We start from the raw sequence: 22,496 nt of genomic DNA, 5'->3' as shown, positions 1-22,496 counted from the left end.
CCTTGTAATAGAATATCTCTAAGTACAAAATTCCAAGTACAAAAAGTACAAAAGTACAAAAAAGTCTCTAAGTACAAAATTTTCGGGCTTTATCAGTTCAATCATTTATATCACTGCACTGATGTGAACAAGTCACCAGTGGAATATTAAATGCAGAATTTATTTCATTTTATTTACTTCATTTATCCCCTACCTTTGTCTCCAATAGGGACCTAAAGTACCTCCAGTTGTTGTCTTCATCTGTATTTATCCTCACAGTAACTTTGTCGGATGGATGGGGCTAAGACTGATTATCCAGAAAGATTCTGTGGCAAAGTAGAGGTTCAAACCTGGGTATCCTAATTCCTAGTCCAACATTGGCCATTGAACCACACTGGCCCTGGCTTTCAGTTGTTCCAAAGTTGCTTGAAGTTGTTTCAGCTTTAATCCTGGCAGGGTTGCTGGGTGGGTGGAGAGAATACTTGGGGGGATCTATTCCAGGTAGGGTTGCCAACTGAGGGCTGAAAATGTTTAGAGATTCTGGGGTTGGATCCTGGACAGGATTTGGGGAGAGAAGGAATCCCATCAGGGTACAATGCCATAGAGTCCACCCTCTAAAACCACCAGTTTCTCCAGTGGAATTTGTTCTCTATTGTCATAGTGGGAGATCTCCAGGCCCTACCTTGAGTTTGGCAACCCTAAATCCCTGCATTGTGAATGTTTGCTAGCAAAGCTATTCCGCTCTATCCCCGTCTCTAAAATTATATTCTTGGATTTCTGTATAACAAGTTCTTTGGTTTTACTGAAAAGTTACACAAGCAATGGCTTCTTGCTGTGATGCCATTACAATCAATTTTTTCTTAAGAAGCTTCATTAGCACTTGAAGCAGCAACAGGCAGTGCACCAACTCTTTAGAATAGACTTCTTTATTGTGCTAGATTTAGAAGACAACTGACAATTATGTTGTCGGCTCATGTCTCCAGGTGGCACAATAAAGTACTTGGATCTTGCAGGTTTACTGTTCTGGGATATTTATTTATAACCTTTCATTTACTTCTATTTTCATATCAATTCATCTAATTCTCAACATGGCTCCATCTGTGGATATTTAAATCTGCAAAGTGGGGCCATGTAGATTGAAAACATGTTTCTACAAACCTGGGGGGAGGATACCCAAGTTTGCAGAAAAACCCTAAAACTAAAATAAGAGGTGACAAAAACAACTCCAAAACTGAGAACATGGAAAACTGATTTAGACAGGTATGCAAGGAGGAGAAGCTGAAGCTGCCCCCTTGCCCCCATCAGCTACTGAGAGAGCACCCCTAGAGGAGGTACAGGAGGTGAGCACAGAGAGAAAGAGAGAGATGCTGCTCTCCCCCCGCCCCCAGCCATTTAGGCAGTAGTTCTGGAGGTGGGCTGGAGAAGAGGTTAAGGACCTACTCTCCACCCCTTCCCCCTGCTACTGTAGCAGCACTGAAGGTGGGTAGGGGAAGGAGCAGCTGAAGTCATTGCTGACCCCAGGCTGCAAATGGCACTGGTTGAAGGTTTAGGACCAAGTGAAGGACCACCCATGCACCGTCTTTCCACCCACACAAGTGTTACAGGTCCCCACTTGCATAAAGATATTTTTGCTTTTCGAGCTAATCCTATAGAATGGGTTGTCCTGCTGTTTTGAATAATTGTTAATTCTTCTAGCACCGGTGCTGTTAGAGTGAACTGTTGAAAAAATGGTTGAATAAAATGGGACTTGCTTCTGTCTCACAAGTGTCTCTCTGTGTGGGTGTTCACAACATATATTCATGTACTCGTTTTAAACCCAGTAGCACCCTCTCATTAAAACATTAGACTGCAGGTGAGGGTAACACTTAGATTCTTAGTTGTGGCAAGGGGTTTTGTTTTAAAACCTCAAGAGCATAATGTTTAACACTCCTGCTGTGGGTCTTGCTGGTTTATAGCCGATGTCTGTAAAGGAGCCTTTGGAGGAACCAGCCGCTAATAGTGCCCCCTTCCTTCGGCCCTTGACAACTGGGCTACCTGTCATCCAACGAGACTCGCCATGCCTCCCTCTCTGAGCGGGGAGGGATTTTTATCATTGGAATGCTGGACGCCACTTTAATTTGCTGAGGTTTTATAATTGGAATAGGAACTGAAAGATTTTTATCGCTGCCTTAAATGACTACTTATTTTGTATTGCATTTTATATGTTGTGCACCGCCCAGAGCCCTTCGGGGATGGGGCGGTATAAAAGTATGTATGTATGTATGTATGTATGTATGTATGTATGTATGTATGTATAAATAAATAAATAAATAAATAAATAAATAAAGGGAGGGATCAATGTCTGGGGGTTTCCTAAAGACCATCTGTACAACTGGGCTCAGAATTGTAAGTTCCAACTTTCAAACTTAATGATGTTCTCATCTATTCTCATTATTAAGTCTTTGCTTTTTGTTTAGAAAAGTAATTCTCTGTAAAATTGTACCGGTATATGTAATGTAAGATTGGTGTCATCAAGACTCTGACTGGGTTCCATTCCCAGGTAGCTAAACATGTTTGGATGAGGTTTCTATTCACAGTAGGACTCCTCTGACCCTGGGACCTTGGAATTTTCTCTAGATCAGACAAGTAGGGGGAGGAAATTATAGTAATATTTGTCACATATGGAAAGGAAAACATTCAGAGAGATTCCTGAAATGTGGTGTAATGCTTCTAGCTGGTGTTCTTCTCTACATCTTTACTAGCATGCCTGTAGAGCTCAGCAAGGGAGCTGCTAGAGCTGAAAGCAACAGTATACTTTAGGTGTGACTTGGCTTTGTACAATGCATGTCTCTCATGTTGCACCATAATACTTATTTTCAGCTCATCTTTTAATACAACCTAGCAATTTCTTGGCCTGTTAAGGAGTAAATCAGCCTGTCCACTGCATACCTGTTAACATCAACATTGCATTTCCAGATGATGTGGTAGGCCTTAAATCACCATGTAACTAAGTTTGCATTAGTTCCTGCAGTGCTTTGAGCACTGGACTGCCATTTTGAAATCCCATGTGTTAAATCCTCACTCTCTCATGAAGCTTACTGGGAGATCTTGAGCCAGTCACTGTGTCTCAGCATAGCCTATGTTTCAAGATAACTGAGCTGGCCAAATAGAGATGGGGAAAAATGATGTGGGCCACCCTGAACTCTTAGAGAAAAGATGGGATAAAAATGTGATACAACCTAATTTTATTTAATGGTCCACAATTGCCTATTATGCACTTGTCTGACTCGCAGTGAGCATACACTCCCTTTGGGGCAGATCCCCTCCCCCCCCCCCAACTCACCACACAGCAGATCTGATAATTTCCATAGTTTTTGAAAGTGGGGAAAATGCAGTTGTCGTCTCCCTCTGCCTGCACAGGGAATGTGAAGCAGGATGGCATCCGTTTGCCCTGCTTCAGGTTTTCTGCTCCTCTCTGCCTTCCCTCGCCCATGCAGGAGCAGTTCCACCCACTCTTTGGCAGACTTTTCTAGGGGAAAATGGGCTTAAAAAACCACACTAACATTCTATTGCAGAAGTGATAGAACATTAAAAATTCCCCCTCCATAATTGTAAAGGCAGGGGAAAAAGCTGGCATTTAACCACTGACCTGGGAGTAACCTGGAAGTAGGGGCAGGCCAAATGATGGCTTAGAGCAATTAGTGGGATTTCCTTGCATGTAAAAAGAGAAATGCAGAGAGACCTCACTGCAGTGTTTCCTGCCTCAGGTAAGTAGGGCATGCATAAACAGGCAGTAATTCAGTTTGAATGATGTATTTTTTAAGTCATGTATGGGAAATGACAAGCACTTTCACAGAGGCACTGTAGTATTGACTGGGAGAATCATGCATCTGATATGGGCTTTCTGTAGTCCAAGAACAACAATGAATAACAATGGTCAAGGGATGGAATAGTCTTCCAAGAGTCTTCTCCAATGGGTTACTGGGATGTTTTTTTCCTTAGTAGACAGTGCCACTTTCCCATTTTGGAAAACTTCATATCCTGTAGCTATTTTTCCAACTATATATAGATTGTTCAATACAGTAGTTCTGATCTGATAGAACAGATAAGTGTAGCTCCTCATGGCCAGCCCTATCAAATTTCCTCTCCTACTGTAAGATTCTAGATTAAATCAAGCCTGAACTAGCCCTGGAAGTTAAAATGGCTAAACTGGGATCATCATATTTTGGTCACATTATGAGAAGAGTAAGAATCACTAGAACAGACAATAATGATTGGAGAAATTGAAGACAGCAGGAAAAAAGAAAGACCCAACATGGGATAGATCAACTAGACAGAGGAAACCATGGCTCTCAGTTTGCAAGACCTGAGCAAGGCTGTTAAAAATAGGATTTAGTTCATAGGGTTGGCTTGAGTTGGAAGCAGTTTGACAGCACTTTACAAACACACACAGTAAGGTCCTGCAGTTGGTTGGAGAACAGCAATTTCAGTTCTATCCCTGCTGGCAAAGGGGAATCAGATATGGATTTTGGGTCCCCACCAGGCAGTCTCTTTTGCTGCATGTCTGGCAGGAATCAGTTAGTGACAAAAGTACCTGCATCAGCATTGTAACTTGTTACAGTTCTTCCTATTCCCCTGTTATTCTCTTTATCATAGCCAAGGAATCATGCAAACTAGCCACATACTCCTCAAATATAAAAATACCTTGAAGCATTTCAGTGTGAAAGAGGGAGGTAGTAACAGCAGGTTAGTAATTATATTAATAGGGCAAATGATACAGAAAATGTCACATGTTCAAACATCCTTAGAAAACTCAAGTAGAGTTGAGCTGTTTAAAACATTGTCTTCTACTCAACCCTTCCCTCCAGATCCTCAAGTTTGAATATACCAATTTGTTGTGCATCAGTCAGTTGAATGTTTTGTGATTTCAATGTCCTGTATTTCTTCCTTGCTCTATCCCAAAGACATTGGCACATTTCAATATGGCCTTATCTTAGTTTACCCTCTCAATAACTGTGTATTAAGCAGAAAGGTGATGAATTGCCCAAGGCCATTCAGTAAGTTTTATGGATGAGTGGAGAAGGTTTGAATATAACGTCAAAGTCATTTTTCCTCTACTGAAAATGAACCACATCGAATTGGTTTTGAGACTAAATATTAGGTTTATGCATAATTATGTACAAATTGTTACATTTTGAACATTTTGTACAAATTGAACATTTCTACATATGAGCTTTGAGAATGTATAACATGGCCTGTTAGTTTATGAGTTTATGCTTCAAATCTAGAAAGCAGGAAAATATTTTTTTTCATGAATATCCATCACATTTTTTGGGATTTGAGACTCATCAACACACCCTGCCCGTTTACTCCCTCATGCCGGCATGCATGTCTCATCAGGACCAAAGATGGCCTTGAACCTTCTACCACCACCTGAAGGTCCATGCTGCAAATAGATTAGCTTCGTGCTGTTTTTTTTCTGGTCCTTGAGAAGCACTAGCTGTTGTGCTTAACCTTGAAGGATGGCTACCAAAAGACAATATCTAATGAATATTAACTGCCCAGAGCTTTCGTTAGAGTGAGGTTTGTGGCAAGGGTTTCAAGCTTGTCATTACTTTGCTGCAGAGGCGTAGCTGGGCCAGAGTGCGCCCGGTGCTTTTTCGCCCCCCCCGGCACGCCCCCCCGCAGCACACGCACGTACCCACGGCGCCCCCCCCACACTTACTTTAGAAACTGTGCAGGCTGGAGAACAGGCTTGTTCCCTTACAGGCTTCAAAGGCCCTGGTGGGAACTACAATTTCCCAGGAGACCCTGGGAAATGTAGTTCCCACCAGGGCCTTTGAAGCCTGTTCTCCAGCCTTCTCGGTTTGTAATGTAGGTGTGGGGGGGCGCCGCGGGGGAGAGCGCCACAGGGGGGCCGCAGGGGAAGGGGTCTGGGGGAAATTTTCTGCCCCCCACATGACCCAAAACCGTGCGCCCGCTGTGCGGCGCACCCCCCGTCCCCTGGTAGCTTCGCCAGTGCATGGCTGCCTCTGCTTTTGTTTCAGTAAACAGACTGTTGCCAAAATCTTTTGTTAGGATGAATAGATATATAATCTGTCAAACAAATAAATTTAAGCTATCTTCCTCTTTGCTAGTTCATTTGTCTCTTTCACAGTTCTAAAGCACAGCTCACAGAGAAGTTATTTTGAATGGGAGTGGCATGGCAACATGACCAGGCTCTTGCTTTTTCTTTTGATAAGATGTGTGCAGGATGACCACAGTCTGTAATTACCCCACACAGGAATACAGATATCATGCACTGCTACTGTGTAGTGAAAATTCACAAGTGATGCTTCCAGTATCTTCACATTATATAATCTATACATTATATAATCTATACCTTTTTGCTTATTTTACTTGGCTATATATTGCTTTTAAAAAAATAAACAATATAGGAAAAGAAATAAACAACAAAATACACTTATGCCATGGAGCTGTGTTTAATTAAAATTAAATTAGTTACAGTTGTAAGTTGCCTTTTAAGTGTTAAGAATCCAAGAACCAGGTCTAACAAGTGTATGTAGTTCTAGGACAACAATGGTGAAATCCAGGTAATGTTCATGTACAGTTGTAGTTGAATTAGTGTTGAGTGATAATATCTCTTTTTATCCTGTCAATTAGAACACATTTCTTTCACTATATCAAGCACTTCTGAGTATGCTGTTACATATGGGTTGCTCACCTCTAGGGGTGGCTGAGGATCTCCTGAAATTGCTGCTAATCTCCATGTTACAGAGATCAGTTCCCCTTGAGAAAATGGCTGCTTGGAGAGGTAGACTCTATAACATTATAACCCTCCTCTCCCCAAACTCTGCCCTCCCTAGAATCTACCCCCCAAATCCCCAGGGATGGCTCAACCTGGATCTGGCAACCCTACTGCTTTGAAGTATCCCAAAGCTGGGTGTTGTATGTGTGGTGCTGTCTGGAGGTTTGGAGGGAAGACAGTTTCATAACCTGGTGTTCGTTCCCTTGTGGACAATACCATTTCTTTAAGTGCCTCATTCGGCAGCACATATGCTTATGATCAATGCATTGTCATCTTGAATGCTCAGTAGATGTATGTGAGATAGTGTGGGAATTGGCAGGATATTAGGACTGATCTACATATGCACAGAATAATGTGGTAGACTCTAGAGGTGATACAGCAGATAGTACCATGTCTCAGGGGAGGAACTTTGATTCCTGCAAACCCCCCCCCCCATTTGCTCGCACAAACTTATGTTGGCAAAACCAGTGGTGCAGCCTATTGTGCTGCATACAAAACTTTCAAGAAGGTAGGGGGCATCACTGCCCAGCAAGCCTCTTAGAAGATGGTGCAGCTGCATCATGGCTTTGCCATTCCTGGCCATGGTGCAGCTAGCTCCACTCCTCTGGACTGCAATGATAACTAGATAGATTTCTGATCCCTCTGAGGGAGACTATTTCATCTTCTTTGCAGACCCTCCAGCCAAATTTTAGGTAGCAAATGAAATGGTTTTCTGTTCAGTCCTTGATTATTACCTTGTCATCTTTTAGTAGGTCTGAAGCATGGAAGACTGCAAGGTCAGCATTTTGGATACTTGTGTGACTAACAGTCCAATCTTGAGGGGGAGAGGCTGAAGTGACTCATGCCCAGCATGCCCAGCAAGTGGTGTGACTTTATGCCAGCAGAAATACCCTCCCTGGGGCACTTACTCCAGTGGAAAGGCAAATTTGCCAGTGGGCAGACACTGCAGCCTCCTAAGATGCCCAGGACAGCTGCTGGGCCCACCAGTTTAGCGGGGGCATTCTGGAGGCATGGTTGGGGGTGGAACAGATGTTAGTCAGGTTCAATCCCAACATTGCCCCCAGGTATGTGGTGCCTTCAACCATGGACTTACAACACCTTTTTGGGTGGTATAAGCCCATTGAACTCAATGTGGGGAGTTTTACTTTGTATTTTGCCTCCCCGTACTACCGAAGTGCCTTCTGGAAGTGGCAGGACAGTGCTGGCACCAGTCCTGGCCACTGAGAGCTCTGGATTGGCCTGCTCAGTGAGTTGATTCCTTAGCTGGTTGGTTCAAAAAACCATCCTAAACATAATTGCACCATTCTAAGCCTGTTGGCTTTTATGGGCTTAGAAGGGCATAACTCTGCTTAGGGATGCCCTGTCAGAGACCTGCTATCTTTGTGATTCTCACCTGGTGGACTGGAGCAATCCGGGTAATAAGTTGGTATACATGTTAATTATTAGTTCTAGGCAGGGCAGTGATACTCACTGTGTGGCTTATGGAAAGCCACTTTCTCAGGCATTCAAAGGAGCCACATGATTACTATATGTCTCCTGTGCCACCCCACCAAATACACAAGTACAATAGGGCCTGCCTTCCTGCCTTCTCCTTAGCATGACAGGTGACAAAGTAAGATTGCCAAGGTGCCTAGAGGAGGACCACATGACTCTGGAGAAAAGGAAGAAAACCACCACCACCCTGCTATCGCCAGTTTGCTCTTTTCTAGGTGGTTGCCATGGTGGTTTGACTCTCTGTTTTCTGCAGTCAGTTTGATGCCCTTTCAGCAGTTGCCTTGGTGCTAGGATGCAAAACTGGTATGTGTGTGTGTGTGTGAATGGACAGTCCCTTCCTTCCCTGAAATGAGGCCCACGGCTCAGGGAAACTTACCCATCCTCTTGTCCCTCTACCAGTGGCTACTTGAAGGTAGAAGCCACCTGCCAACCACAAGCCCTACTGGGCAATGATCTTGGAATATGATAAAGGTGCTCACTGGGGAAGAGCCACAGTTATCCTGTCAAAGAGCCACAGAGCCACAGGGTGAGTATCACTGATGTAAGGTTTATGCTCAGTTGTCTATGTTGAGTATAAATGTTAACCTGATTATCAAATGACACTGGGGTGGTTAAGCTCTATTTGCATACCTTCTGCTCCATATTTGCTTAGGCTGACCAGTATCCCTGCTTAGCTTTTGTATACCTACCTACAGCATAAACAATGAAGAGCTCTCAAAAATAACATCAGCAGAGTGAGGTTCACAAGCGCGTGGATCCTTTAAACATTGCTGCGTGAAGCTGAAAGCAGCTATTTTAAGCCAACACTTCCTTTTATATTTAGAGTCCTCTGCAGTTTAAATCGTTTAGCGTTTCTTCTCTGGGGGGGTGGGGAGGAGCGGGTACTTGTACTGTAGTTTGCAGCCATTTCCCATACTGTGCTATAATGCAAAACTGGTACGAAGGGGAACAATCCACTTCAAAAGTAAAGTATCAATCTTTGTCAGAGATGTTTCGTCTCATAGGGGGTGTGATGGTTTTCAATGACTTCAGCTCCCCACTTGCCTGTAGATTCTGCAACTGAAAGGCACTAGCAAGATAGTGATGTTCCAGCCAGCTCCTGGCAGTGTAGCCAGAGAAACAGGCAACCCAAATAGACCATCCAAGCTTGCTGTGTGTGGGTGAAGCAAAAAACCACATTCTGAGCAGAAGCTTCCACAGTTTATTATTTCAGAACCACCAGCAGTCTCTGGTTCCTTTTAGCTCTCTTGACAGAAACTCGCTGAAGAAGGGAGGGGGAGCATGCACGGTAATGAAGCTAGCTAATCCTGGACACACACATGCACCGGGGCTTTGGTGATCGGATGAGAGATTCTCTTTTGAGGGATCACACTTGGAGGAGACCTGCTGCTTGAAAGACAGAGACTGGCCAGCTGGGTTAGCCGAGGTATTTTTAAATGCATTCATGCAGGCTCCAATCATCCGGCCCTGCATGACCTATTTTTGGCTCCAGCCAGCCATTGTTCTATTTCTGTTGCCTGTGGGCCAGGCTGTTGTTGATCCGTATGCAAATCAACTTGCTCTGCCTGTCGCCAACTTTGCAGAGGGAGGGAAAGAAAAGAGGAGAGACAGAGACACTTGCCAGGGCAGGGAGTAATTGAAACTTAAACCCCCAGGGATTCGAGCCCCTAGAAACTGGACTTGCTTGTTGTTGTTTTTAAGTGGTTTTATTTCTCTCCGTGGCCTCCCAAGAATAACCTGAGGGAGAACTATATCCTCCTTCCACCTGCTCTTGGCTTGCAGAACACAGCAACTCGCTCCACCAAAGAGGTGCATAATAAGCCATGCCTTTTAAATAAATATATATAATGTGTTATTATTTTGTAGCAGCGGGGCAGAATTTTCTCCAAGCTGGACTGCTATTGTAACTGGTGCTTTAAAAAATATTTGCATATAAGTAGAATATATTAATTTGGGCAATCTGTGCCATTAGTGTTATTTTTAAAGATCCCTTCCTCCCAAAGAGGAGGAAACAGGACCAGAAGGGGTCGTTTTCAATGCCTCTGAACGGCTGGCGATGAATCTTTCATGTAGCTGAAGTGCAGGCTGATTGGGAAATGCTGCAGACAATTGACGAGAGTGAATCGTGTCTTTTCTCAGATGGAGTTTCGGGACGTGACCGGCTCCTGGCTCAGCAAAGAATGCACAGCATGATCAGCTCAGGTAAGGGGACCCTTCGCTGATTCTGTCTCAAGATCGCCTGACTTCTTAACGAAAAAAACCTGACACAAATGAAAAACTTGCTGTGGAGAGGGCTGGGAACGGGGTCTGTCATTTTTCCTTTCGTTTTCAGCCTCTTGTTCAACGAGTGGCTTCATAACACAATTAGCTTAGACAAATGTCTTTCTGTACTTGTTTTGTGGCTTATGTTTTCTTAGCAGCAAGAGTAATGTGAATTTCCCTCCTTGCATGTTCTTTTCATATTTGTGATGGTTGCTGGGGGGTGCCAGATTATAGCCTTACAAACGTTTGAACGTGAGCTTTTCAGCTGCAGTTCTCAGCACACCACAATCCATCCAAATCAGTGAGGCTTACTTCAGAGTATACGTATTGAAGGTTATGGTACCAAGTTGTGATCTTAAAATTACCTCGCAGTATGTTACTGAGGATGGGGGGGGCGTGAGGGGGCGTGAGGTGATGCTGAGCACTTGTTTGGATGGATACTGATGCTAATAGCTGCCAGCAGAATAGGAAGGTAGAAATTATTTTATTTTATTTTTGTAGTGCAGTGTAGTTCCTTCATTAATGGTATGTCTGAAAACATTACATAATTCAAGAATTCTGCTAACACACCCTTTTGGAACCTTAAAAAACTATCTTGAAAAGTTTTTGCAAAGTGCATCTGTTAGTATCAATTTGTGATTCATTCCAATTACTTTTAAAAGATTTTGGGAGCATTCAAGTGAAAGTTAGATTGGATGACTCACTGAAAGGGGTAGAGAGCAGGTGTTTCAAAGCAGTAGTCATTGAGCTGTTGAAAACTGTTTTGTGTTTTGAGCATCTCTGTGATGCCTGATTATATGATCAGTGAAAACACATTTAAGGCTGGGAAAATTACTGAGATATTTTTGTCGGACAAGATATTGAACAATGTGTAAATAGTCTGGAATGCATGCTTCAATAACTATCTTTGATTGGCCTGATGTGAGCCTGTTGGGTTATAATGTTATTCCTTAGAATGTTATTTCTTAGATTATAATGAAGTTATCTGCTTTGTGCCTTAACTACAGTTCTCTTTGCCATTCCTTTTTAATTGCATAAGGTTTGCTCAGTGGGTCTGTCTGATCAGTTGCATAATCTTACCCAAACCTTCAGGTGGTTGGCAGCTGTGATTTTCTGAAGGAAAAAGGAAGGTTTGGTTGACAGCCTGCCCATTATAATGTTCTTTCTCCCAGGCACCTGGTGATATGGTTTTTTGATCACCTCTTGCCTTTCTGGTTTTGTAGGTAAAACTAAGCCTAGAGATGGACTCATGGGTAATTCTCAGGATATGCTCAATGGGCAGCTTAAGCCAGAAGTGTAGGAGGCAGGACATACTGTCCGGTGCCTTCAACAGCTGATGCCTCTTGTTTTGTTTTGTAGGGTCAAAGGGTGATTCATGACACATGCACATGGCACTTTGTTGTTGTTTTAGATACTTCTAAGACTTTCATAAAGGCACAGCAAGCAGAAATCACCAGCTGATGCTTTCCTAGCAACTCTGTTCTGGAAGAAAGTCATACCTGTTGAGTTCTGACTACTATTTCTCAGTTAAAGAGACAAGACCTTGTCTCCGGACATATAGAAGGCAAATATCATTCATTGCACAGCCTTTGATTGTTGTTGCTTCTAAATTTTAGATGAGAAGGAGAGTGGGGGAATAGACTGTTCTGTTTGCAGTTGTGCACTCCCCACCTTTATACATTTAATAGTTTATTGCAAAAAGAAGCAAATCAACCGTATGCTTAGCACTATAGAGCTAAATTGGCTTTGCAAAGAGTTTTGCCATTGGAGGTAAATATACTTTTTGATGGGTTTTTACTGAGAAAAGATTGAGAAGGTTCTTCACCTGAAATGGCCAGTTTTTTCTACATTACAACTGTCATACCAACCAAAAAGATAGCATTACTCACATTTATCGCACTAAGGCATAAGACACTGTGGAATCACATGCTGTTGGGCATACGTTTATTATATTGAAATATTAGCTCTCTCTGTTCTACATGTAGCATTAACTGTTACAGTGTGATCCTATGCAGAGTTACTCCATCTAAACCATAGGTTTAGATTATGCTTAAATAAATAAGAGGACCTCCCAGTTTAATAACTTCTTTATCCACTGACAAATTTGAAGATAAATTGATACGTCTTTGCTTTTTATTATATCCAGATATATTGTAATCTATAATGCTGTGTAAAAGTCACATGACTCCTGCAGTCTATGCTCGGCAGAACTATAACTATCAATACATGAGTTTTTACTACTGTGGAAACCGACTCTGTGCTTGGCAACCATCTATTCTTAAATTAATATGAAGGATCTTCAGTGTAAGGTCAATTTATTTGTTAATTGTATTGTACAGTTTAAAATTACAGAAGGAAAAGGGGGGGAATCGCACTTTTAGGATTGTGCCCCATTGTGCCTGCTTCAGTCCCTGCTTTAAAAATGTATTTTAAGAAAGCTTATATCTCCTCAAAGATGAAAGGAGAGTAAGAAGGATATAATTAGATTAGGAAAAAAAGGGACAGGCATTAGCAGAGCAAAACAGAAGGTATCAAAGACAGAGAAGAGAATGCAGAAAGGGTGCTAATGTGACTGAGGCTGGTTGGAGTAGCAGGAAGGAAGAGTATCAGGGGGCAAATAAACTGTACATAGGAGCAAAAATAACTGGGCTGCTACTGCTAGCAAAAGGATGGCAACAGGCAGATATGGAGTGAGCAGGAGACCTGAGGTATCTTTTGCCACCAGCTTTGCACACACAGCTAGTCTAAAAACTAGACTAGGGGATGGTAGCAAGAAAAGAAAGCATGTGGGGTTGCCTGGCAACTGCCAAAATGCTTGCGTTCTCTTTCTGGGTTGCTGCATGCTTTCTGCTTTCCCTGTCTGTCTTGGAAGGTACCCAGGCTCCAGACTGCTCAATATAGAGTTTATGGATTCAGTACGTAGATCCCATCTTGAAGTCCCAGCCCGGTTCGGAAGGGATTTCCATGGACCCTCACAAACTGTTTGCTCCCCTTTAACTTCAGTTTTCAGCTCGTAATTCTTGTTTTCTCTCAACACTATGGCAAGCCATCTTGCAAAGTTTATTGAACACAGAGATAATTTAAAGATCTATGCACTTATACATACCTTTATGTATTCTTGTGCAAAAAAGCATAGTGAAGGGCAGCCCTGTTCTATGGACTGGCCCACCACTCCCAAGGAGGCTTCCTGATAATGTGGGAAGGCTTAAATTTTTTTTAAGCCTCTCTGTCACCGGGAAGCCCCCATTGGGCTTAATGAATTTATGCCACCTTTTTGGTGTCCTGAAGCCCTGGCTTCCAGAGCAACGGGAAAATGGCTGGGAGGAAGCTGACTAATGTTGGCTCCTCCCCCTGCCACATTCTCAGACCACCATCACTATGGTTGGGTGCAGGAATGCTGGCATTGTGTCCAGTGCTGTGTACCACCACTGGAAAGGGCTGCCGTGGCCGCCTGCAATCAGATTCACCACTTGCTGGGGCAGGTGCCCCATGGAGGACAAATCCACTGAAATGGCCCTGCTCCCACTGGCAGATTCACCCCCTTTGGATAGGGTTATAAGACTGCTAATGCCAGTAAAGAGTGGTAGTTTAAATTATAACTTCATCATGCATTAAACTGCACGATAGGTTTGTTTTCTATGACTGCTTGTTTTTCTTATGCTACGATTCTTAAGTATGCTACCTTTGAAATGAAAGTTGCTAACTACCGGTTGGGAAATTCCTGGAGAGTAAGGGGTGGGGTCTAGAGCAGGCAGGCTTTGATGAGGGAAAGGCCTCAATAAAGCACAATGCTATTCAGTCCATGCTACAGAGCAGCCATTTTCTCCTGGGGCATCTTTGTAATGTGGAGATCTGCTATACTGTGAAGAGATCTCCAGACGCTACCTGGTGCTTGGCAACCCTATTTGAAATATATCCCACTGAAATCACAGGGCCTTATTCTAGTATCTTAGCATTCAGGAGTGCAACCAAAAATATTTAGCATTTTCTTACTTGCCCAAGTAGGTGTCATTAAATTGCTCGTAAGTTCCTTGCATCAGAACCCTATTTATGTGTGTGTAAATTAATCCATTAAATGCTGCATGCACTGATTGTGCTGTGTAGATGATATTTACTCATTGAAAATAGCCTGGAATATCTCCATCACCGACTGTAAAACATGAAAAATGTAGGGAATGAACACAAATTCAGTACTAAATAGATTCTATTTAAGTCACAAAGCCTCAAATAAACTGCAAGCATTCCTCAGCTTAGACTACTCTCCTTAAATATATTCTATTTGAGTCGCAGAGCCTTAAATAAGTAGTACAAATGCATATATATGGATCCAGTAGGCATTTGATACTTATTCACAAACTAAGTTTCTCAGGCTGTGAGGGTCATGAAATATTGCTGTCATCTGAAGCAGCACTTCTAGAATTCCTTTAATTACTGCTTCCTCTGTTTGCCTCCCTCTCACCCTGCAGGGCATATTATGAATGGGATGAATTGGATAGGTACCAATCAAAAGGCAGGTTATGAATAGGACATTCTAGACAGGCGCCGGAGAAAGACACTTTCAGGCTACTGCATGATAATGAGATTAACTTCTCTGTTTTTTTGCTGTAACTTCTCTGTTTTTTTAATGTCCTGCACTGTTTGCTAGTTGGGGAAAATGTTGATCAGAATAACTTGGTCAAATGAATTCCTAATTAAAAATGAAAGGGACAAAATGAATCACTAACAAAATGAATCCTTAATTTCAAAATGAGGGGGAAATCCTGGATTCTTCCTACAATGTTTCTCAAATAGTCCTCTTAGAGGTAGAAGTCAAGCACTCAGATCCCCCTTGATCTCCTCTCGGGCAATGGGACATTCACTCAGATCCTCTCCTGGGCAATGGGACATAAATATAAACAGATGAGTAGAAATGTTAAAGCTTCCAGAAGTGTAAGTGGTTGTGCAAAGGAAGGGTGAAGGAGCAGAAAGTATAATGTGATTGCTTCAAGCACTGAAGAAGAAGGCCTCATATCTTGATGATCAAGGGTGTAGCTTTGTGGAGTCAAACAAATATAATAGAGCAGCAGGAGATTAATGTCCACCTAATCCTATACCCTGTTCTAATTGACAGCACTTCATACAAGTAAACCAATTTGGCACTAATAAATAGGGTTACCAACTTCCGGGTGGTATATGGAAGTCTCCTGCTATCATAGTTGATCCTCAGACCACCAAGAAAATGGCTTCTTTGGAGGATAGATTGTATAGAATTATATCCTTCTGAGTCCCTCTCATCCCCAGGCTCCACCCTGCAAAATCTCCAGGTGTTTCCCAATCCAGAGCTGACAACCAAACAATTTAAGCATGGATGTATTGCAGAAAATTTCCATTCAACTATGTAGCTTCAGGTGGCTCAAGTGAGTGAGCCAAATCGTAAAACTCCCCATACCAGTTTGGTCAGATTTAAGACTTTTTCCAGGCTGTCAAAGCACAAGTGGACCTTGCCTTCAGAAGGCAAGTAATATGTGGCATAAGATGTTAACCTCACCAGTGCTCTAAACCTATCTATATTTTGTGTGAAGAACAGAGAAAAATCTGAGCATCACAGTAGCCTAGTAAATGCCTTACAATTTTACATAGGTAACCAGAATTGCTGCCTAGAGTGTGTATTTAATTTTAATGTACCAAGGCATGATCTCCTGACGAGCTTCTTGTGTTCCAGCTGGAGGTTGTGTGTTTTATAGGTCTCTTCTTTGTAGTCGACCCACGCGGTCAGCGTAAGAACGAGACGAGACGCGGAGATAACATCTGGTGGAGATCGCCAGCAGCGGGAGACCGGAGGGTCCGGTGGTTCCTAGCGAAGTCTCCCGGTCTGCCGGGTTCCTGGCACCACTTTATTGTTACTCTCATCGGGGGGCGGTAGGAGGGAGGGACTGGGGGGAGTTCCGGGAGAGCGGGAGGTCGGGAGATCATCATGTGATGCATGCCCAGTCTCATCTTGGCTACGCATGGAGAAGAGCGTGACGCTGTCCCCTGAAGCCTAATCCCTCACCTGGGGAGCAGAAGACCATTGTCCCTGCTACCGTGATTGGAGCCAGACAGTCTTCCACGCACCCCGTGACTCATGGGGGGATGAGGAGCAGGGGTGCGATGCGACCGGCAAGGCCGCAGGTCCGTTGGCGTCCCAACGTTCTACTACGGCACTGCTGGGTCGGCAGTGCACTACTACACTTCTTATTGGGGACTAGGAGCCGTGACTCACTGTTAGAATGTCTGCTTTGTATGGAGAAGGTCCCAGGTTCAGTTCCAGCTAAATGACCCAAGCAGTAGGTGATAAGAAAGATCACTGCCTGAGACCCAGGAAAGATGCTGCCTGAGACACTGGAAAATAGGACCAATACTCTTGATGGACCAATAGTCTAATAATTCAGTATAAGGCAACTTCATGTGTGTTCATCTATGTCCGTGGTGGCGAACGTATGACACTCCAGTTGTTCATGACTACAATTCCCATCAGCCCCTGCCAGCATGGCCAATATAGTAGGCACAACATACCCTGTTTAGTAGTATAGTATAGTAGGGTATAGTATAGTAGGCACAACATACCCTGTTTGTAAATAAACATGTAAGGCTTTGGTTTCGTGGGAACATCTGTGGTATCGTTATTTTTGTTGAACATTTTTAGTGAGCAATTATATTTGTGTAAATATGTAACAAATACTGCTTTCAAAAACAACAAATAGGTTTTAGCATGAGGAAAGTCTGCTTTGCATTTAAGAGTCTTCTGTACTATTATTTATTATTTTACTATTTCCAGAATTCGTATGTCACCTTTCTGCCCAGTGAAGGCCACTAAGGTGGCTAACAGTCAAATTAAAGCATTGTGAAAGCATAGTATCAAAATAATTCATACAAATTATTGTAAGGCATCTTGAACCAAGTGGAAAGGTGAGATGTAAATGTTTGAATAAATAAGTAAAATAATGTAAAAACAAAAGGAAAAATAAAATACTGTGTCATGGAGAGAAACACATCTTACTGTGATATTCTTCTGAAGATGCCAGCCATAGGTGCAGGTGAAAAGTTGGAAGCAAAAAGTACCATACCTTGGCCACACAGCCTGGAAAACCCACAACAGTCAATAATAAAATACATATTAAAACACATAGCACAGTAATTAAAACATAGGACAGGGTAAAGGTATCATTGGGGAAAAGCCAGGCAAAACAAAAATTCTTTTTTCCATCATTTTTCGCATCATGGCTGAAAAGGCCTTCTTGGGTTGCCATTCACCTAATCTTGGATAGCATGGTGCTGGACGCAGGGCCTTGGAAGATGACCTTAGCAGTTGGGTAGGGCTGTATGAGAACAGGCGGTCTTTTAGCAATGCTGGTCCCAAGTCATATCAAGCTTTCAAGTAACTTGGATTGGACTCAGAAACAAATTGGGAGCCAGTGTAGATGGGACACAGCTGAAGTTACATTGTCTCTGTCTCATTCCAGTCAACATCTTGGCTGCAACATTTTGTACCAATTGAAGTTTCAGAGCACTTTTCAAGGGCAGTCCTATGTAGACTGCATTGCAGTAATCTAGGATAAGTGCCTCAGTTATATGCACACTCACATATTGGGAAAATTGGTCAGTTGTGGCATTTCACAATATGTATTAGAGTGAGAAAGAAAAAGACACACAGAAACGGATTCTGCATGGAAAAAAAACAGCAGTGTGAAAACAGTGTAAATGATTTAAAACTGTATAAAAGGGTTTACACTGTTTTCACACTGCTGTTTTTGATCCATGCAGAATCCGCTAGAGAGTTGCTGATATACTGCATTTTGTGTATGATTTCAGGGGATTTCTCATTTTGCTATTGTTCAGCCCTAGACTAGCTCTGTTCACAACTTACAGTGAAAGAGCCAACATGCATTCATTTTACAAATCAATACTTGGATAAATGTGGATCAATACTTGGATAAATGTGGGCTTAAAATCAAATGTCAAATTGTACATGGGTTGAATCTAACATAAGAGTTACTCAGAGAACATATAAAGAAAAGTCAAGTGTACATGGATTGTATTCATGGTAATTTGAGTGGGGCTGGAAGTGCTGAAGGAAGTTGTACTTGGAAAAAAGAAATACCATGTTTCTTGGGATTCCGTTCAATGTCTTGTTCTCTGGACTTATTTATTTATTTACAAGATTTATAGCCCACCCTTCAGCACTCATCAGAGCCACCAAGATAGGTAACAGTTCAAAAACATAGTAAAAGCACACATGAAAGACTATTAAAACCAAACAAAACACATAATTAAAACAATTAAAACCAAAACAAAGAATAAAAACAACAATTAAAACCTAGGAGAGGAAGGAGGGATCACAGAAGTCTTCACTTGCTGGTGGAAGACAGCAACAGAAGGGGACAGACAAGTCACTCAGGAGATGAAGGAGAAGAAAAGAAGGAGGAGGAAGAGTAGTTTGGATTTATACCCTACCTTTCTCTCCTGTAAGGAGACTCCTTTCCCACAAACTCTTTTCCCACAACAAGCACCTGTTGTGGTAGCTGAGGTAGAGTTGTGAATGAACTGTGACTAGTCCAAGGTCACCCAGCAGGAATGTGGGAATGGGGAAACAAATCTAGTTCACCAGAGAAGTGTCCACCATGGGCAATCAAACCTGGTTTTCCAGATTAGAGTCCACCTTCTCTTAACCACTATGCCATGCTGGCTCTGGATAGTTCCAGAGTTTTGGTGTCACAATTGAGAAGGTCCTCTCTTGGTCATCACCCTCCTAATTTCAGAATGTGGAGGTTTCCGAAGCAGGGATAATGAACTGTGGTGCTTGGATAGGTTTGTTAGGGAGCAGGTGATCCTTTGGCTATTCTAATCCCAAGCCCTGCAGGGTTTTTATTGTTATTTTCCCAGGACCCATACAAGCAGCCAATGAAGCGGATTAGAGAATGGAAAACATGCAGTGTGATGATGTAATGCCATGTATTCTATATACTATGGGGGAGAGAAGAGCTGTTTTCAGCAGCAGCCACACACCTATCGCAGCACTGTCTGCAAGTCTCCCATGGACTATGGCACTCCCAGTTCTTCCACTTGTCAGTCAAGTCCAGTTCACGCATCTGAGTTTTCATTAGTGCCCACCAAAACTCTCACAGTTGGGCAGCACCTCCAATGCCCCAGTTGAACATCAGTGCTTTATCCCTAAGACAGACAACAGGACAGTTTTCTGATGAGTATTTTTGCCCAGTGTTTGCACGCATGCCCATCACAGATGTAGATTAAAGCAATCTCAGTTTAAATTGAGAAATGATATTTATTACATCATTTTATTGCTTTGTTTTAGTTAGAAACCACATAGATAAAAATGCTGCAAAATGGATATCTTTGTATTCACAGTGTTGCTGATACAAATACTTCAGAGTAAAATCGAGATATTGATAACTGCATGGATTTTTTTTGCTGTTAACACAGTTAACATAAAAATCTTATTTAAAACCAATGAATATCTCATCAGAAGTACATTTATATTTTCATCTTTCCAAAAATCACTATACACAATATAAAAGATACAGGTAAGAAGACATGGTAGACTATTTAATGCTACAGTTTGCTAGGTATATATCTCCTTATTGTAATTAGGATTATAATACAAGTTTGGTGTGGGAAAAAGTGTTTTGTGTAGGTCTTGTAGACTTAGCAAATCTTCTTTTTCATAAGAGTATAATTATGAGTGTTATTTAGCTGAAGTGTTTTGACTTTTTTACTTTTGGATGAATTCTGGTATTTATCCTAATATAAAATGACCTGGAGTAAACTTAGTATATTAAATGCTTGACTTTATCATACAGGGAACTGCACACACATCTACGAATGGAAGAAATAGCAGCCCCAGGGTTGCTTTGGTTCAGGAAAGTGGCATTTGGGGGGCAGGGAACAGAGGCCACTTCTTGCAGACCATAGTCCTGAGCCAAACTGGACCATTGTGATGCTTTAAAAACCAGTTCCCCGGTGTTGCCCTGTGGCTGCATGGAAAACAAGTCAGGTCTGAGGAACCTGGGCCTGACACATTAGAAAATGTAATGTGTAATGTGGCCTATATTGTTTTTTTCTCAGGGCATTCTACACTTTCCAGCAAGTTATCCAGTTCTGGTCAGATGGGTTGCCAGGCTTCTAGCTGATTGTCCTTTTTGCCCTCTGCTGCTCTGAGTAGCAGCAGGAGAAAAATAAAGAAAAAATAACTGCAGGCCTTTGCTTCTGGGTACAAGCCAGAAGTGACAATGGTAGCTCTAGGAATTGCTGGAACTCTATGCAGCTGTTCATTGTCATTTGCAGGTTGAACCTGGAAATGATGTGGTGACATCCTCAATGTCACCACATCCCCATGTTCCTGCCCCTCAAACCTTCCACTGGTTGCGAGGCTTGGCCTGGCAACCCACTAGAAATGCGTAAAAAAGTTATAAACAGCCATACTGGTCCACCGAAGATCCAAAACAAGAAACAAAATTCATATTACACCTTTTACAACCACTAGGGCCAGCCAAAATGACACAAAACATTGTGCATACTTTTGATTTCATCAGGACTCTTCTGGCCCAATTAAGAGTTATGATGAACTTGAGAGTTTGTGCAATGTTGTGTCATTATGACAGAAATCCAGCCTTGCTTTGTTCTTTGTAAAACAGAAATAAAGAAATAGTAACCTACCTTCCAGATTTGCTATGAGGACACATGAGGTAAGAAAAAAGTTGTTACTAGCCCTGAGCATTGATGTTGCCCTTTGGGATTAAAAAGAATTTCTTTATTCATCAGATTTTCTTCTTCCTGTTCCTTGCACATGGTTAGAAAGTGAATTCTTTAACATGGGAAATCAGTCAATACTTATAAAAATATTAACACATGTTCTTGACAGGGGTGGGATATTGTACTATTGAATTTACAAGTATAAATATAAATACATATTCAGTGATTTCAGTGGTATAAGTTTTGACATGCTAACCTACAGCATGTTAATTTAGACTACATAGATGTGATGCACCACCTTGTAATAATATTAAATTGAAAATTTTTGTTTTTTTCAATTTGATTTGGCCTTTTTCATGAGTTATATCATTTTCCTTCTAAAACAGCTTGATGAAATAATAATGTGACATAAATTATTCTGTATTGGATGCTGATCTAAAGCAGAATTTTCTGTGGAGCAGGCAGACTCCTCTGGGTCAGTTATTCTTAGCTGAGTTTATTTATATCTTATGGCATTTCAGGTCTAAGATTAGTCAGTTAGGCGTTATCATGCCATCTGAGTTACCTCCTAATATAACTCTACACCGGAATGATTATTTATAGACAGAGTATTCTGTCATTTTTGAGTTATTTCTAGTCATTTAAATAAAGGAAAGCAACAGTGAAGAAAAACCTCAGATTCCTTCCTGCTGCCAGAACAACATGATAACTGCTTGTTGAGGAGGCAATGATCTTGTTTCAAATGTGAGTTGGTAGTAGATGTGACAACCCTTTTATCTCCACCACTTTCGACTAAAATGAGATGTCCTGGGGGTATAGCTTGCTTCAGTTTGAACACAGAAAGAAGACCAAATTGAAACACCCTGTCAGAAAGAACAGAATATCCTGGTTGATAATGACAAGGAGCATCCAGCCAGGGTCTATTTTTAGGTGAAATCTTGGTCGATTTTAGCTTTTTGGCACAAGCACTTCACATATGTGTAGTTCCTCCAGTGTTGACCTTTCAGGTAAAAATCTCTAACCACAGCAAAATTATGATGGCATGTCATATGTGACATCATAATGTTTACATTGTATGCATATAAGTGGCTGCAGCACCATCCTTGATCTCTTGTCTTCCAATGTGACAGACACCTGCAAACCCCTATATTGGCTTCTTATCCTTTGTCCATACAGCACAGTCTCCATGTCCTTATTTCTGACTTAACCCTGTAGTCCTTATGCTCAATAGATAGAGTTGTCAGCT

General features: G+C 42.0%; 1 protein-coding gene across 8 annotated transcripts in view; it reads left to right on the top strand.

Moving 5' to 3' along the window:
* The first annotated feature begins 10,356 nt into the window (after positions 1–10,356).
* HDAC9 (histone deacetylase 9) overlaps positions 10,357–22,496 on the top strand; it is a 346,306-nt gene continuing 334,166 nt past the window's right edge. For 4 of the 8 annotated variants that reach the window (XR_007245815.1, XR_007245814.1, XM_048511823.1 and 1 more), the window contains exon 1: positions 10,357–10,462. Coding sequence is in view for 5 of the 8 variants with exons in the window: in XM_048511823.1 (XP_048367780.1) it covers positions 10,357–10,462 (106 nt within the window). In the remaining 3 variants the exon portion in view is untranslated. The remainder of the gene's footprint in view (positions 10,463–22,496) is intronic. The other 4 variants (XM_048511827.1, XM_048511825.1, XR_007245816.1 and 1 more) reach the window with 3 other exon arrangements.

The sequence above is a fragment of the Sphaerodactylus townsendi genome, linkage group LG11 (assembly GCF_021028975.2).
Source record: "Sphaerodactylus townsendi isolate TG3544 linkage group LG11, MPM_Stown_v2.3, whole genome shotgun sequence".
NCBI classification, from domain to species: domain Eukaryota; kingdom Metazoa; phylum Chordata; class Lepidosauria; order Squamata; family Sphaerodactylidae; genus Sphaerodactylus; species Sphaerodactylus townsendi.
The sequence above is the reverse complement of the archived record's forward strand: the minus strand, read 5'-3'. Positions and strand labels throughout refer to the sequence as shown.